This window comes from Microcaecilia unicolor, chromosome 7, assembly GCF_901765095.1.
Source record: "Microcaecilia unicolor chromosome 7, aMicUni1.1, whole genome shotgun sequence".
NCBI lineage: Eukaryota > Metazoa > Chordata > Amphibia > Gymnophiona > Siphonopidae > Microcaecilia > Microcaecilia unicolor.
In genome coordinates, this window is record NC_044037.1 from 40,243,301 (window position 1) to 40,262,318 (window position 19,018).

The 19,018-nt window shown below is 42.1% G+C and overlaps 1 protein-coding gene across 1 annotated transcript in view; it reads left to right on the forward strand.

Annotated features, from left to right (window-relative positions):
* Nucleotides 1-19,018, forward strand: part of MCF2 (MCF.2 cell line derived transforming sequence) — a 147,671-nt gene that overhangs the window by 43,891 nt on the left and 84,762 nt on the right. Inside the window, exons 7-8 of the mRNA XM_030209577.1 lie at nucleotides 9,198-9,316; nucleotides 13,528-13,642. Coding sequence (XP_030065437.1) covers nucleotides 9,198-9,316; nucleotides 13,528-13,642 — 234 coding nt within the window. The remainder of the gene's footprint in view (nucleotides 1-9,197; nucleotides 9,317-13,527; nucleotides 13,643-19,018) is intronic.

The window sequence follows — 19,018 nt, forward strand, 5'->3', positions numbered from 1 at the left end:
TGAGGGAGGAGAAGTCAACTTAATGCACCACATCACATGCTTGCAATGGGATGACACAAAACTGGATCAGCTTCTTCTGAAATAAATAAAGCCAAGTGGTACCTGCTTTCAGGGGGTCTTTCACTCAGGGGCATAGCCAGACTTTGGTGGGAGGGGGGTCCAGAGCCCGAGGTGAGGGGCACATTTTAGCCCCCCTCCAGTGCCGCTGACCCCCCTGCCATTGCCGACACCCACCCCCCCCGCCACCATTGCCGACTTCCCCCACTGCCGCCGACCCTCTCGACCCCTCTCCCACTGCCAACTCACCATCAGAAACAGAAGGAAGCCTTTTGCGAGAAGAAGAGGACCTTGGCTGGCGGGGGTTGGGGTCCCCCATCAGCAAAGGCAGGCAAATGCAGGTTGACGGCGGGAGGGGGGGGGGGGTCGAGCGGGTCAGCAGCAGGGGGGTCTAGGGCCAAATCTATGGGGGCCCAGGCCCCCCTGGCCCCACATAGCTATGCCACTGCTTTCACTATGGCAAGCTCACATTTTTAGTGTGTGCTAAAAATACGCGCATGCTAAGTGTTAGAGACGCCAATGTATTCCTATGGGCATCTCTAACGTTTAGCACGCGCTAGTAAAAGACCCCCTCAATTTTTAATCACGTTGAAGATGTCAACTGAAAAGGACCATATGTCCACTAGTCTGTCCAGTCTGTCTGTGGTCTTTTCCCTCCCTTTCCTTATACTAAGATGTCTTTAAAGATGATCTATTAAATTGCAGTTTTTTTTCCTAACGGGACTTACAAGCTTTAAAATGTGTAGATGGTGCAAAATAAACATTAATGTTTTTGCACATTTTTCTGCATGTATGGCCCATTTGAAAAGGTTCACAAAATGGCCTCCTTGCAAGTAATAATTTTCATGCATAGCCTGCTACATGCAAAAGTTTACTAATATTTTGAGTTCATGAGCTACTGTGATACAAAATTGTGCAAACAGCTCAATACCTCAGAACTTAGCAAAATATGGTAGTTGAAGTCTTTTGAGCCAAAGAGAAAACTTTCTCAGTGAGGTACACTTATAAGCATGTTCTCTTTGCCTAACTGGGCTTGCTGCATCTCCATTTGTGCCCGTGCTAGTTCACTATTATCATTTGTTGGTTTTATAATACTCTAATAGTGATAATTTGATTTTGGGGGGAAGTTTTCAATGTGGGCTGATGATATGTTAATTTGCAACTAATTTGTGCTATGTTAGCACAGGTCTCATTGCACAAGTTAGTAGTACCATTAAGATAGGTTATTATACTGTTAACCAGGGTTAAAAGTAAAATAAAAAACTGATCAGGTGGTGTGGAAGCACACAATATTTAAAAAAAAATCAACCAGTCCACATATTAGAAAATTACTATATTCAAAGGAAATGGGCTCAATGAGTCATTTTCTAATATGTGGACTGGTTGTTTTTTTTTTTTTTTTTTAAATAAAAGTAAAATAAGCCATCTTAACGGTAGCCCGCATTGTTAGCCTCCCCCTTTATTTGTTGTCACTCCCAATGTGAACTGCTCATAGACGAAAGAGCCACAAACAAAAGATGATGGGTCATTACCCATCTGTATCTCCCTGTTTCTCACCCCACATCCCCACCCCTAGCTTTCCACTTGGGATGCCATTGGAATGCTATTATGTTTCAGTTATATTTTCTAATATTTGTCATTTTTTGCTCATATTGTTATTACCTAAGGAAGAGGTTCTGGTCTGGAGATATGATAGAGGTATGTAAAATACTGAATGGAGTGGAACAAATAGATATGAATCGCTTGTTTACTCTTTCCAAAACTACTGGGACTAGGGGGCACGCAAAGAAGCTACTAAGTAATAAATTTAAAATGAATCAGAGAAAATATTTCTTACTCAAAGAATACTTAAACTCTGGTATTCATTGCCAGAGAATGTGGTAAAAGCAGTTAGCTTAGCAGGGTTTAAAAAAAAGTTTGGATAATTTCCTAAAATTAAAGTCCATAAGCCATTGTTAAGATGGACTTGGGGAAAATCCACTGCATATTCTAGGATAAACAGCATAAAATCTGTTTTGCTTTAATGGGATCTTGCCAGGTGCTTGTGACCTAGATTGGCCACTGTTGGAAACAGGATATGGGGCTTGAGGGACCTTTGGTCTGTCCCAGTATGACAATTCTTATGTTCTTAAAAGCTAGTCAAAAATGTATTAAGCTAGTCAATTTATGAACCTTTAAAATGGACTAACATGGTCACTGTACTTCTTTATTCAAGAGTAGCTGAGAAGACTTTTTTTAAGGGTGTGAGAGGAACAACATCAGTTGGGGCATGGGAGTGCCTGGCATTTCCTGTGTGACATCATACCCTTTGTGAACCACTTCTACTTGGAGCTGTGCTGTGTGGTGGAAAATTGCACTTGGATTTATCTAAAAAAACCCAACTTGTCTTAATTGTCTCTTTTGCTCTTACTGTGCTAAAAAGTTTGTAGTTGCTGGGTCTTTGTGGTTTGAATAGAGGTAGTTAGGCCTCCAGGCTGATTGAAAGAGGTGACACTAATATCAATGCTATTTCTTCATTGTGGGGTTATTGCTCCAAGAATACAAAGTAATTGGGAAAAGAAGATAGGCAGTCAGACAATTGATATGTAGTTGGGGTTTCAACTTTGAACCCAGAGGAAGAATAATCATTCACTGTGTAATAAGATCAGATTAATTTTAGAACAAGGACTTTGTTCTGAGCCTGATTTTCCATGATTGATAAAGCATTGAAAATGACCTACATTTTTTTTCATATTAATGCACATTCACTAAATAGCAAGTCTTTCTTTCTTCATGATTTGATTTTGGAATTTTGCTTGTGTTCTGGAATTAGTTGTTGAAGCATGGTTAACCAGTATGTCACACTATATTCCAGCCAAGTAAAGTAACGTTGGTATTCAATTTTGGTTGCACTACAAGAATTTCTATTGCTGCAGCTAGAGTATGAACACATTTTTTTTTTCATATTATGCACATTCACTAAATAGCAAGTCTTTCTTTGTTCATGATTTGATTTTGGATGTTGCCTATGTTCTGGCATTAGTTGTTGAAGCATGGTTAACCAGTATGTCACACTCATTCCAGCCAAGTAAAGTAATGTTGGCATTCACAGGCTCTGAAGACAATCAAAGAGACATACCATAAGATAAAAAGAGGCTGATCCATAGTGAGTTCAGCAGTTAGTAGAATATTTTAAGAGGAGTAGTCTAGTGGTTAGCACAGCAGACTTTGATCCTGGAGAACTGGGTTCGATTCCCACTGCAGCTCCTTGTGAATCTGGGCAAGTCACTTAACCCTCCATTGCCCCAGGTACAAATAAGTACCTTTATTTAATATGTAAACCACTTTGAATGTAGTTGCAAAAACCACGGAAAGGTGGTATATCAAGTCCCATTCCCCCCTTTTCCACCCATAAATGTTCAGATTCAGTTTCAGATTGAATTAGAATGTCATAAATATATTTGATTATATTGTCTCCACAAGACACCTGAGCTAGGGCTTCCTGCATGTATTTGTGGAACATGGATGAAGAATCCTTATAACCCTGAGGTAACACAGTCCATGCGTACTGTTTATTTAGCCACTGAAATGCTGTTTTGTACTGGCATTCCAGGGCCAGGGTCAGGCTCCAAAACCCATTTGAAATGTCTAGGACAGAAAATAATTTACAGTTGGGGTTTAATTTAGAGATCATTTCCGGGTATGAGGCTACCACCGGCACCACAGATTTTGATACATGCTTTAGGGCGCAGAAATCTATGGTCAGTCTAAAAGAGCCTCCTGGTTTAACTATTGGCCATGCTGGTGAGTTGCATGTAGAAGAGATCGGTCTAATTATACGCCTCTCTTCCAGTACCTGTATAATCTTAGCTATGGGTTCTATTGCCTGATGAGGTACTGGATATTGCTTTTGTGGCGGAGGATCCTCACCTTCCAACAGGATTTCTGTGGACATTCTGCCACATTCTAGTTTGTCTTGTGCCCAGACAGAGATGTCTGTAACCTCTGTGGGAATTACATTCAGATCATACTGTTGGTCAGCTTTTGTGCATTGTGTGGCCAAATGCATGGGAATTGCTTCGTGCACCAAAACTGTAGACATTTTTGGAGATCCAATACATTGCCACAGTGTAAGATTAGCCATATCCACTACCAAATTTAACTGGTTAAGGACATCAATTCCAATTATCTCCTTTTCTGTGCTTACTATAGTGGCGGCATTGGTTTCCAAAATTTCATTATCATGTTCCCTCTGCATCTGCACCGGGATACCCCATTTAACTGGGATAGCCACACAGTTGGTAACTGTGTCATTGACCCCTTGGATTTTATATGTTTGCACATTTTCCTGGTCTGCAGTAGGAGAAGCCCTACTTGTAAAACTGATTCCAGCCCCTGTGTCAATCAATGCTAATTTATCCTGACCCCCTATCCTGCTGTTCACATTGGGGCGTCCACAAGTGTCCAAAATCAAGGGTGCCACAAACTTTAATTTATATTCTGAATCTGTCTCCTTTCCCCTCTCCCAAAGTGCTGGAAGTATGTGCTCAGGTAAGTGAAAGGAGTCAGGCTGGGCACAAAAGACTTGGGATTGTTTGATATTTGGACACTGGAGATCAGGACATCCCTAATCCTTTTTTTCTTGATTATCCTGGGCAACTGTCAATTCACTTTTTATTCTGTCTATTTCAAGCTGCATGGTATATTTATCTTGCTGCTACTTAATTTGCTGCTGTGCTAACTGGTCTCTCATGAAGAGCTCATGAAACGTGATGTAGCTTGAGGAATTTCTAAAATTACCTCTGCCCTGCCCTCTCCAGAGGGCCTGTCCTGTGTTTCCTGACCTATTGCTGTGGGAGGGCCCTTCTGCTTGCCATTTCTTCGCTTCTGACACAGTAATTACCTGGGATGGCTGAGTTTTCCACACAGATCCAATCCTGAGCATTAACGTGTCAAAACGAGTTTCTTTGGGATCCTCAGCAAACAATCGGAGATGTTTAGTAATCTCAGGGGATAGGATTTCCAATAAAAATGCTTTATGCTGTTCCTGACCATAATCTTCTGTTTTGGGTCAACCCTCCTGGTCTCAAAAGGCTGCTTCCAGTACCCACAATCTATGCGCAAATTGTTCTAGTGTGTCATTTGGCAGGGGTGCAAGTGTTCTAAATGCTTGCATTTGAGTACAGCGAAATAATTGCTCAAGACCCTTTTTCACCAACTGGTATGGGTGGGTGAGAGATTCTACTTTAAAATAGTGGGGTCTTAAAGCCACGTGCGTAAGTTAGTCAAAGTCAGACGTTTTCCTCTTATACTTTCCTAGGCCCCAATGAATCAGAATATCAGTGGCCCATTTGCACCATTCATTCGGATTAAAAGGCATAGGGCTGACCTTCTTTATTATCCTTTCAATGTCACTATCCTTTAATGAGTCATACAGTACCAGGTTTACTGGTGTTCGGGGGGTCTGTACTGGACTCACTCTCTGTGTCTGCAGAATCCTCCCTGCCCCTCAGGTTAGTGCTTGAGTCTAGGGTTTCCTCATCTGTGAATGTCTGAGTGCTTAATTCAGTGTTTTCAGTCTTAGATTTGTCCTCACTTCTCAAGTGCACTACACATACTTCTGTGTGCTTTTGTGGTTCTATGAATTGAAAACCTGGCTTGTAGGGTGTTTCATAGGCCGGAGGTGCTGAGGGAGAAATACTCGGGGCCTATCAGTGCACAGAGTTAATCTGGTCCTTTGAGGCAGATTTACTTTTTAAATGTTTTAATTCTGTTTTAGCCTCGTCCTTTTTGAAGTCCCTAGTTTTGGAGCCTATCTGTCTGGCATTGGTTTTTCTCAAGCCCTGCTCCCAGATAGGACAAAAGGTATGTTAATCAGGAGTAATTAAGAAAACCCAGGGCTAGCAGGCAGCTGAGCACCATATGGTCCATTTGCCATCCTTAGTGATTCCTGAGGGAGGGGGAAGTTATCAGAAGTCAGAAGCTGGTTTAATATTAATCTAAGTATGTCAAGCTGGTTTCATATTAATTTAAGTATGTCCAGCAATCCTGACAACTACCACAGCTTAGTAAAAGGACCTCTAAGTGGACAGACTCCATCAGGGTTGCTGCATTATATACTCCCTTTCTGGTCATATTCAAATCCAGTCTAAAATCTCAACTCATTTAAGTTGCTTTCAAATCTTAACCACTATTCTATAGCAACTACAGTTGTTTCCGATATGTTTGTCTTAACTTGATTGTAAGATCTGTTGAGCAGGCACCGTCTCTTATACATATTTGTAAAATACTACATACTTCCGGTAGTGCTGTGAGAAATGATAAGTTATAAGAAGGGAAAATGTGAATAAAGATGCAAATTGCAGTCTTTTCTTTTGAGGATAAAGCTGTGAAGGAGGTCATGCTTTGAATCTATTTTTGACTGATTTAGTGATTAGGTCAATGTCAGTGAAGCACATCCATACCACAAGGCATAAAACTAAAAATAGCAATACAGTAATAAATGTCTCTAATCTCTTAAGCTAAGGATGGAGATAAAATGTCATGTATTATTGCTTGCACTAAATTATTTTAGTGGGTTAAAAACTGACACTGTAATAGGATGATGTAGTACAAGGAGCAATGCTTTGTGCAATTTTTGCAGAAGTCTACTCAGTGTCTTTACAGCAGAGCTTATCTGCAAATAAGCATGATAGAAAAATAACATGCAATGGTTTACTCTGGGGAATTTCACACAGAACCCCCCCCCCCCCCCCACACACACACACCAAATAACTCATACAAATTTTTTTTCTTGTAGATTTTGCCTTGCTAAGTAATAATGTCTTCTATTTGCTAATTTCATTGCCTGTGTTTTTTTTTCCATTTTGAACTCTGTTTGGCTATGAAGTGTAGTTTTTTGTTTTTATTTTTGTAAATCTGGCCTGCAAAGCAAATTTTGCATGGTTTATGTAAACCATAAACCATGTGCATAAAAAATGGGGGAAAAAAATCATATTAGGTCATACTAAAGCTCCATGAAACCTAGCAGCTTGTGTCCAACAGTGGCCAATCCAGGTCACAAGTATCTGGCAAAATCCCAAAGAACAGATCAGCCAAACCTTTTCAGTTCGCGGCACCCCCCTCCCCGGCCACATGGGTCTCTGCACCACCCCCCCCCCCCTGCCACATAGGTCTCCCTTTCCCTGCAGCCCCCACCTCTCACACCAGCACACCTCTGCCTTCCCCAATCCAGCATCGCTCGCTATCTTTCTTCCTGCAGGTCCAGGATCACCACCGCTTCCTTCTCCTACCCCAACCACCACAGCAGGGCTTGCAGCTTACATTTTCCGGCTGTTCAGGATTCACACACGCAATCCAGGGCCTTCCCAGTTTGCCGTGTCCAGCCCTCTCTGAAGCAACTTCCCGTTAAAAGGGAAGTTACGCACAGATTGCCCTACATCCTATTCTATAAAATGCATGCAGAGCACCCTTTACAGAAGTCTAGTTTAGTGCAGATCATCTTGGCACCTAACTTTGGGCAAACAATAAGGAGTGGGAACTGGATCAAGCTCTTTAAAAACAGACTCAGGCCTCCCAATGTGAAATTATACATGTTTATTTAAGATGACTCAACATGGTACCATGTTTCGGCACACATGTGCCTGCCTCAGGAGTCTTCATGCGTATACTTGACAATCACATTTGTCCTTGGCAATACATCTTGTAAAATGAACATAAGCTTGTCTTTAAAAAGACCGTTGATGAAAGAGAAAGTATGAATAGTGTGTAAAATGCCGCTTCGAGTCATCTTAAATAAGCATCTATAATTTCACATTGGGAGTCCCGAGTCTGTTTTCAAAGAGCCTGATCCAGTTCCCCATTCCTTGTTTTTTTTACTTTTTCTATCCCGTGGGACATTTGTGTTCTTTCCACTTTTTGTGGTCTCTTTTGTACTTAACTTTGAGCACCATTTCTTGAATTTCCCCATATATCTGTGCCAGGGAACTGTTTCTAAGGTCTACAAAGCACCAGTATTCTCAAATCTCAAGTTACTAGGGACAAAGGCATCAAGAAAAAAAACTATCAAAAATTCTTCAGGTCTTCCTCTTCAGGATTCACTGGGATTTGGTCCTACACAGACTAGACTGGCACTTCTAAAACACCCTCAAAGTCCTCCAAGCTCCTCAAGAATATGGAAAATTGACCTCAAATTGAGATTTTTGTGTATATCTGGGCTCAGACCCTACAGACTTCTTGCTGACACTAGTAGCTATAACCAACTGAGGGCTCCTTTTACTAAGTGGCAGTAAGCCCAACGCAGGCTTACCACTTGCTATACAGGAAGTACCATCAGGCTACCACAGCAGCCCGACGGTACTTCCTACCCCTAGCGCGCCATTATTTCCAGCACTTCAAAATTTATTTTTGCATCGCCTGAGAGTACCCAGCGGTAATCAGGCAGTGCCGTGCACTGCCCGGTTACCGCTGGGTTAATGCGGGAGCCCTTACCGTCACCTCAATGGGTGGCAGTAAGGGCTCCCCCCGAAATGGCCGTGCAGCAAGTGCTTTACTTGCCACCTGGCCATTTCCTGTAGAAAATCAAGACTTCCCTTTACCAGCTGCGGTAAAAAGGGGGCCTCAGCGCACATGTAAAACACGCACCAAAGTCAGTGCTGGCCCCCTTTTGCCACAGCTTGGTAAAAGGGGCCCTGAATATCTGCACTTCTTCAGATCACCTAGGGACAACTCCCTTCAGGTGCCTGGAAACAGCACAAAGCCCCAAGCCCTACTGGGCTGTAGCAAGACTTCCATTTATGCCTCAGATTTAGAATCGGTAAGGCATTTAAACTCAGATGGATATTTTTGCCTGTCCTCTGTTTTATAGCACAGTTATTGAGCACAAATTAAGAGTACTCTACTGAGGAACGTTTTGGGGAATCTTCAAGTGAATATGCTGCCTAATTGAAATCCATTGCAGTTCTCAGCCGTAACGGACTCCCTAGTGCCAGTCATGCACACTTGACAAGTATTTAAGATGTCTCTTGACATGAATTGTCCTATGCAAGTCTGGAAGTTGTTCTCTTAGGGTATTTGGTGATTCTAAATGCAAGCATGCAGTATGCAGGTAAGTGTGCAGAAATGGTATTGTGTCTAACAAGTACTGATTTGCATTTGTGCAGAAAGAAATCACAGCGGTAAGGAAAGAAGGAGATTTGCTCTTGAGTAACCTGGAAGTGCCCTGCTGCAGTACAGCAAATAACCTTTCTGAAAAGCACGTTGACTGGGAAACTGTAAACAGGTAAGTGATATCCAAAACTTAAGGCAGATCTTCAGTACATTGAATCACATGTGCAATAATATGTATGTGTATAATCATAGATAGCTCCAACATGTTAAAGAGCTTTAATTTAATTAACACAAACATTTATATAGTAACATTGAGGGGGATAATCGAACGGGGGCGCCCATCTCTAAGGATGGCCCTGTAAAGGGGCGGGGCAACCCGTATTATCGAAACAAAATGGATGTCCATCTTTCGTTTCAATAATACGGTCGGGGATGCCCAAATTATGAAATTTAGGTCGACCTTAGAGATGGTTGTCCCCGGTTTTCGGCGATAATGGAAAGCGAGGATGCCCATCTCAGAAACGACCAAATGTAAGCCATTTGGTCATGGGAGGAGCCAGCATTTGTAGTGCACTGGTCCCACTAATTGAATGGAAAAAGCCCTTCCTAATCCGGAAAGGAACGGGCATGCATGAAGGAAATTGCATGCAAATGAGCTGCTCGCTGTTAGCTCATTTGCACACGATTTCCTTCCTAAGGAAGGGAAGCGATGGCAGTTGAGGATGTCCAAAATGTGGGTGTTTCTGTGAGAAGGACATCTATTTATTATATTTGTATATCCCACATTTTCCCACCTCTTTGCAGGCTCAATGTGGCTTACAATACATCATGGATAGTGGTAATGATAAGAGAATAGACATTTGGTGTTACAGAAGGATTTTGGGTTGAATGGTAATGGAATACATGATAGTAATATAACAGAAGGCATTATTAACATTTCTGGATATATGTGGGAGTTTCATATGTTTTGATCTTTGTGGTATGTCTTGTTGAAGAGATGGGTCTTTAGTAGTTTACGGAAGTTGGTCAGTTCATAGGTCACTTTTAGGTTGCTGGGCAATGCGTTCCAGAATTGCGTGCCTTTGCTATGCCTCTGATACTCTCTTTATTTATTTATTTGGATTTTGGATCACAAGTAGCAGCAGTGGGATTTGAACTGGCCACCTCTAGATTGCAAGACCAGTGCTCTAACCACTCCACTCCCTTGAAATTTGGCTGTCCCTGTGGGGGGGGGGGGGGCAGTTGAGGACGTCCAAAATGTTTGAAAGAAGGATGTCCATGCCTTCGTTATGCCTCTGCTGACACACACATACCTCCCCCCCCCCCCCCCCCGGGATCTGCATACTGCCTCCCCCACACACTGGGATGGCCAAATTTAAAGGGAGTGGAGTGGCGGAGTGGCCTAGTGGTTAGAGCACTGGTATTATAATCCAGAGGTGGCTTAGTGGTTAGAGCCCCAGTCTTACAATCCAGAGGTGGCTGGTTCAAATCCCACTGCTGCCACTGCCCCTCCTCCCTCCCCCTTGTTCTTTAACTCTTTCCTCACCTCATTCCCCTGTAGCTGCTCTTTGTCCCTACTCTCTCCTAAACCCTCCCCCCTTCCCCTTGTCTTCGCTGGCCTTCAGTCCATTTGTGGGCAGCCTCCCCTAATGTGTCTGCCTTTTTCTTTTTAATTGCGGTTTTGTAAAAAGGCCCCTTAGTGACACGGTCAGAGTCACCAGTTGCTGCCGTGGTAATTGAACCTGGTTCTCAGGCCACTGCACAACCACCAGTTGTTGTGACTGTTTTAATTATGTATATTTTGAGGGTAATTTAATAACAGGGTGTCTGGTTTTAAACAAGCACATAGGCGCCTACTTAGGCACTATTTTATGAATACATATGGAAGGGTGTTTTCAAAAGGATATCCACATCAGACCATCCCAAATGGATGTCCATCTCACTTATATTTTCAAACAGGAAATACATTGAGATTTCATGTTCAAAAATTCACGAAATGGACATCCATGTGCTAAAGATGTCCAGTATGAATAGCCATTTTACAAACTGGAACGTCCAGATTATAAATGGAGGAAAATAAGGGACATTGACATGTCTATGGCAGCATTCTTAGAAAATGGCCACACAGACATCCATGAAGAGCAGAAGGGGAGCCTAGTGGTTAGTGCAGTGGACTGTAAACCAAGGGACTCAAGTTAAAATCCCACTTTCTCTCTCTTAATTTTTTTTTTTATTGTGAGCCCTCTAGGAACAGAAAAATACCTACTGTACCTGAACGTACACCACTTCAATAGTTTCAGACTTGTAGGTGGCTTATATATTTAGATATTCTTCTGTTCCTGGAGGGCTCACAATAAAAAAAAAAAAAATTAAAGTGGAATTTGAACCTGGGTCCCATGGTTTAAAATTCACTGGACTATCCACTAGGTTACTTCTTAGATTGGGCTTCCTTCTTTGTTAACAATACTCATAATACCTGAAACTGTCATGGAGCTTGGTATCCCCTGTCAGTTTCACTTTCAGGGGAGAGGGAGGGGGACAGCAAGCACTGTTCTGTGATTGTCGATGCACTTAGGATTCAGGAAGAGTCAGGCCTTAATCCCTCCCTTGGTCAGCTACTCAATCAGAGCACCTTTTTGTACACTGGATGTTCCTAAAACAGGTCTAACTAAGGACATCCTTCTTTAAGTTTGGACGGTTCATCCCCTTTGGTAATTGCTGTTGGTCATCCTGATTGTGGACCCTCCCTAGTCCTGTCCAGAACACACACCCTTGCTGTTTGGACATATGGCGGTGTCAGATATGTCCAAATCTTGCCTTTGCAAAATCGAGATTTGGATATTTCAAGCACATGGACGTCCTTTTCAGCATTTTGGGATGTCCATATGCTTTGAAAATAAGTGCCTATGGTATCTATGTGTTTTTATAAAATGCCTACCTTGCAGGCACAGACATTTGCACCTGGTCTCAAGCAATGTAAGTTATTAATGTATGTGCATCAATATGCATCAAATTAGCATATTTTATAATCTGTGTGTGTCAGGGGCGTAGCCAGACACCCAACTGTGGGTGGGCCTGGGCCCAAGATGGGTGGGCAGAAGAACTCTGCGTTGTCCCACAAGTGATTTGGTCTCTCCCACTCTCGCCTGCATGCCATATGGTCTCTCAAACATCCCCCCTCCCTCGCATACCCACTTAAATAGCAGATTTTTACTGGCAGCGAGCAGCAACTAATGCACACTGCTCATGTTGGCCCCACAGCTTTCCCTCTGATACAACTTCCTGTTTCCGCATAGGTGGGAATGCATCAGAGGGAAGACTGTGGTGCCGGTGCGAGCAGTATGTATGAGTCGCTGCTTGCTGCAGACAAAGATCTGCTATTTACAAGATATGCAGGAGAGACAGTTGTTGGGAGTTTTCGACTGGTGGGGCTTGGGGATCTCTGCCAGCCACATCATAGGTGTGCTGCTACTGGGTGGGCCTGAGCCCAAAGTGGGTGGGCCTGGGCCCACCCAAGCCCACCCTTGGCTACGCCACTGGTGTGTGTGTATTTGTTGACTCCATCCACACTCTCCCCAAACTCTGAAGTTGTAGAATCCCATCAGCAAAGTTCATACCATCATCTCAAAGTACATACTTCTATGCTGGTTGGTAGTTTTAAAAGGGGCTATTTGTGTGCCAAAATGATGTTATAAAATTGCCCCCTTTGTGTTTTGATGAGAATATGTAACTTGTACAATCATTCGTGCTGAAACATAGACATTAATATGTTTTATGTTTTTTGTAAAGACCTCTTGGTATAGTCCTGTGGTTATTCTTGAAGAGTTGAAGCTGTTTCTTCTGTATATATTCTTCTGTATATATTGTGTTACTTTGCAACACCATCCATTTCCTTGTGTGCGGGATCGGACGAACAGTGTATATTAGTATACACAGTACTCTCAGACTCCTGAGGCAGGTGCTTATATGCCGAAACACAGCCGCTGTGTCGAGTCTTTTCTCGTATTTTCAATAAAATATCAAGTACAAAAACTCTTGTGTCTCCCTTGTGTACTTTGGAAGAGCCTACCCACCCTACTCTTTGTTATAAAATTACCCCCTTTGTGTTTTGATGAGAATATGTAACTTGTGTAGGCATTCTTGCTGAACCAGAGACATATATATATATATTAATTCAAAGACTTGAATTAATATTTTTATAAACCATTTTTAAAATTCGATTTCCATAAGGTCAAATGTAATATGTCCTATTTGACTATGTTGGTTGTACATCACCACTGTATGATTTTTCCTTATTGTGTATTGCAGGTATTTGCCTTTTTTTGTTTTATTCTTAAACAATGAACAGATTCTTCTTAACCCATTTGCTCATTCTTTTTCTAGATTATTATCTCAGTTACATGAGATGGAAATAGCATTTGATGGATTCTGGGAAAAACATCAACTGAAAATGGAACAATATCTCGAACTGATAAAGTTTGAGCAGAATTTTCAAGAGGTAGGGTAGCCACTAATTTTTATGTGTGCTTCACCACAAATAAAGAGAAATAGAAGACTGCTGCTCTTAAATAATTGAAACTCACTTTTACTTAGAATGTTGAGATGGGAATTGACACTTCAGAGCATTCACAATTACCCCGGTATTTTACAAAAGGCAATGACAGTCACAGAACCTTTTGTAAAATACTGTAAGGATGTGCAGGAGTGCATATGTATTGGACACGCATCCCACAGAAGCAGTGATTTTGAAAAGGAGGAAATATTTTTTTTCACTCAATGAATAGTTAAGCTCTAGAACTCTTTGCCGGAGGATGTGGTAACAGTGATTAACGTATCTGGGTTTTAAAAAGGTTTGGGCATGTTGCTGGAGGAAAAGTCCATAGTCAGCTATTGAGACAGACATGGTAGGGATGTGAAGCATCAATGCTGCCCTAATCGGGAATAGGCTTGTTGGATAGGTAAGAGAGGTGGTGGAGTTTTAATCAATTTTAGGGATAGTTTGTGTTTTAGAAAAGTGAATATTGGAGAGACTGAAGGAGATGTGATATGTTTGGTGTTAAAAAATTAAGCTATGACTGTTTGTTTTTTTTACATGTCCACCTGGAATATTGGATGGTTGATTGTTCTGCTGTAACTGATGTTTTGGCAAGTTTGCCTCTGGATTTTAAATGTGTTTCTGTGTTGGGAGATTTTAACATACCTTTTGATCCGGTTTCAAGGAAATTTCTTGAGTTTGTTCTTCTGAGCAAGTTGTCAAGGTTGCTACCCATAGGGCTGGACATACTTTTTTTTTTTGGTGTTTTTGAACTCACCGCCAGTAATAGATGATGTAGGGCCTCATATATTAAGCCACGCTATCAGTTCCTGCATGGCAATGCTGACGAAACCCATTCAAAGTGAATGAGCTTTGTCAACATTACCATAACAGTATCCATTAACGTGGCTTGATAAAAGAGACCCTTAGTTTGGTTAAGTCATTTGTTGATTCACTTCTCGATGTTAGTAAAAAGGGAAGTATTTGAGAGGAGAGTGAGAGGATATATTTTATTTTATTTATTTTTATTTTCAGAACTTGTTTATATTCAAATGTGACAGAACTGTGGGGTTTTAAGCCTGTGATAACTGTTTTGATATTTTCCTGCAATGTATTTCTCTAGTTTAGCCATCAGGTGGTGCATGTTATGTTTTAAGCTGTTGCAGGTAAGCAAATGATTTCTCCTTTAGTTTAAGCAAAAAGAGGAAGTGCTTGCAGTAATGTGGCCAGCTATTTTCAAATATTGTTGTTCTGGGCTCTGATTGGCCTGGAGTTCAAAATTACCCAGGAGTTACTGGTTTTGCCTCTAAATTCAGCCAGAGAGAAGAGAGAGAGAAATCTCTTTGCTGAATCCCTGTGAAAAGTTATATTTGATAACTTGTGAGCACCTATATGTCTTGATCTCACCAGGTACTATTTAGATAGCATACAAATGTTTAGTTAGTGTTATAATTAATCTATATTTCAGTTACCTGTTATTGTTTTGCTGATTGTACCTTTTCTGTTTATTGTTCTGTTTTGGTCTATGAGTGCTTTCTGGGAACTGTGGGACCACTGGGAGTGTGTCCCCAGTAACCTAGAAATAATGGGGGATAATTTGAGAGCAGGAGTCTCACCCAGAGGCGGTTGAGACCCAGTCGGTGGGAGGAGGGTTCTAGTGTAGAGCACAAGCGGCAGGTGCAGGTGGACCTGAGCTGTGCTGGGGATAGACCCTCTAAGTGGCCACAGGGTAGCCCCAGGTGGGTGGCTAGGCATTTCATGACACTCATCTACAAATCTAGGCAGCTTATAATAGTACACACATCATAAGTACATAAGTACATAAGTAGTGCCATACTGGGAAAGACCAAAGGTCCATCTAGCCCAGCATCCTGTCACCGACAGTGGCCAATCCAGGTCAAGGGCACCTGGCACGCTCCCCAAACGTAAAAACATTCCAGACAAGTTATACCTAAAAATGCGGAATTTTTCCAAGTCCATTTAATAGCGGTCTATGGACTTGTCCTTTAGGAATCTATCTAACCCCTTTTTAAACTCCGTCAAGCTAACCGCCCGTACCACGTTCTCCGGTAATGAATTCCAGAGTCTAATTACACGTTGGGTGAAGAAAAATTTTCTCCGATTCGTTTTAAATTTACCACACTGTAGCTTCAACTCATGCCCTCTAGTCCTAGTATTTTTGGATAGCGTGAACAGTCGCTTCACATCCACCCGATCCATTCCACTCATTATTTTATACACTTCTATCATATCTCCCCTCAGCCGTCTCTTCTCCAAGCTGAAAAGCCCTAGCCTTCTCAGCCTCTCTTCATAGGAAAGTCGTCCCATCCCCACTATCATTTTCGTCGCCCTTCGCTGTACCTTTTCCAATTCTACTATATCTTTTTTGAGATACGGAGACCAGTACTGAACACAATACTCCAGGTGCGGTCGCACCATGGAGCGATACAACGGCATTATAACATCCGCACACCTGGACTCCATACCCTTCCTAATAACACCCAACATTCTATTCGCTTTCCTAGCCGCAGCAGCACACTGAGCAGAAGGTTTCAGCGTATCATCGACGACGACACCCAGATCCCTTTCTTGATCCGTAACTCCTAACGCGGAACCTTGCAAGATGTAGCTATAATTCGGGTTCCTCTTACCCACATGCATCACTTTGCACTTGTCAACATTGAACTTCATCTGCCACTTGCACGCCCATTCTCCCAGTCTCGCAAGGTCCTCCTGTAATCGTTCACATTCCTCCTGCGACTTGACGACCCTGAATAATTTTGTGTCATCGGCGAATTTAATTACCTCACTAGTTATTCCCATCTCTAGGTCATTTATAAATACATTAAAAAGCAACGGACCCAGCACAGACCCCTGCGGGACCCCACTAACTACCCTCCTCCACTGAGAATACTGGCCACGCAATCCTACTCTCTGCTTCCTATCTTTCAACCAGTTCTTAATCCATAATAATACCCTACCTCCGATTCCATGACTCTGCAATTTCTTCAGGAGTCTTTCGTGCGGCACTTTGTCAAACGCCTTCTGAAAATCCAGATATACAATATCAACCGGCTCCCCATTGTCCACATGTTTGCTTACCCCCTCAAAAAAATGCATTAGATTGGTGAGGCAAGACTTCCCTTCACTAAATCCGTGCTGACTTTGTCTCATCAGTCCATGTTTTTGTATATGCTCTGCAATTTTATTCTTAATAATAGCCTCCACCATCTTGCCCGGCACCGACGTCAGACTCACCGGTCTATAATTTCCCGGATCTCCTCTGGAACCTTTCTTAAAAATCGGAGTAACATTGGCTACCCTCCAGTCTTCCGGTATTACACTCGATTTTAGGGACAGATTGCATATTTCTAACAGTAGCTCCGCAAGTTCATTTTTTAGTTCTATTAATACTCTGGGATGAATACCATCAGGTCCCGGTGATTTACTACTCTTCAGCTTGCTGAACTGACCCATTACATCCTCCAAGGTTACAGAGAATTTGTTTAGTTTCTCCGACTCCCCCGCTTCAAATATTCTTTCCGGCACCGGTGTCCCCCCCAAATCCTCCTCGGTGAAGACCGAAGCAAAGAATTCATTTAATTTCTCCGCTACGGCTTTGTCCTCCTTGATCGCCCCTTTAACACCATTTTCGTCCAGCGGCCCAACCGACTCTTTGGCCGGTTTCCTGCTTTTAATGTATCTAAAAAGTTTTTACTATGTATTTTTGCTTCCAACGCTAATTTCTTCTCAAAGTCCTTTTTGCCCTCCTTATCTCCGCTTTGCATTTGGCTTGGCATTCCTTATGATCTATCCTGTTACTTTCAGTTGGTTCTCTTCTCCACTTTCTGAAGGATTGTTTTTTGGCTCTAATGATTTCCTTTATCTTACTGTTTAGCCACGCCGGCTGACGTTTAGTCTTTTTTCCCTTTTTTCTAATACGTGGAATATATTTGTCCTGAACCTCCAGGATGGTGTTTTTAAACAGCATCCACGCCTGATGCAAGTTTTTTACTCTGCGAGCTGCTCCTTTCAGTCTTTTTTTCACCATTTTTCTCATTTTGTCGTAATCACCTTTTCTATAGTTAAACGCTAGCGTACTTGATTTCCTAGTTTCACTTCCTTCAATGCCAATATCAAAACCGATCATATTATGATCACTGTTATCAAGCGGCCCTCGTATCGTTACCCCCTGCACTAGATCATGAGCACCACTAAGGACTAAGTCTAGTATTTTTCCTTCTCTTGTCGGCTCCTGAACTAGCTGTTCCATGAAGCTGTCCTTGATTTCATCAAGAAATCTTATGTCCCTTACGTGTACAGATGTTACATTAACCCAGTCTATATGCGGGTAATTGAAATCCCCCATTATTATTGTGTTGCCCAGTTTGTTTGCGTCCCTGATTTCCTTTAACATTTCCGCATCCGTCTGTTCGTCCTGGCCAGGCGGACGGTAGTACACTCCTATCACTATCCTTTTCCCCTTTGCACATGGAATTTCAATCCACAGTGATTCCAAGGAGTGTTTTGCTTCCTGCAGAATTTTCAATCTATTTGATTCAAGGCTCTCGTTAATATACAATGCTACCCCTCCACCAATCCGATTCACCCTATCACTACGATATAATTTGTACCCCGGTATGACAGTGTCCCACTGGTTATCCTCCTTCCACCAGGTCTCAGAGATGCCTATTATATCTAATTTTTCATTTAGTGCAATATATTCTAACTCCCCCATAAAATCAAACAAATACAAACTGACAACATAACTAGTGCAAGGGGGCATGAAAGAGTGCATGGTGGAGGGGGAGGAGAATACCCGTACACCTACTGCAAGCAACACACACACACACTCTCTTTCCAGATATCCCCCACAAACATTCCTACAGATGTGTGGAGAGTGATGAGAAAAAAAAGCAGAAATGCTAAACAAATATTTCTTTTCAGTATACATGGAGGAAAATCTTGGAGAAAGTCAGCCGATGATAAACAAAGGTAGATATGAGAATGGACTATATATCACACCATTCATGGAAGAAAGTGTTTATGAACAACTTGTGAAGTTGAAAGTGGATTAAAGCTATGGGGACAGATGAGATACTTTCCAAGATACTAAATATGGTACATTTCTACTCAAGGACTTTGTACCTGATTTGCAGCAGGAACAAAGTTTGTGGCCTACACCAAATACAATTTCGAAATGAAATCCCTGTGGTTTGTCAGTTGGTTCTGCTCTCTTCTGATCTTGGGCCCTGCCTTTCTTCAGCAGAGAGGGAGGGTAATTATCAACCCCCAGCTTAGCAAGTTACTGCTCAATTACCTTGGTAAAATCATTTCAAA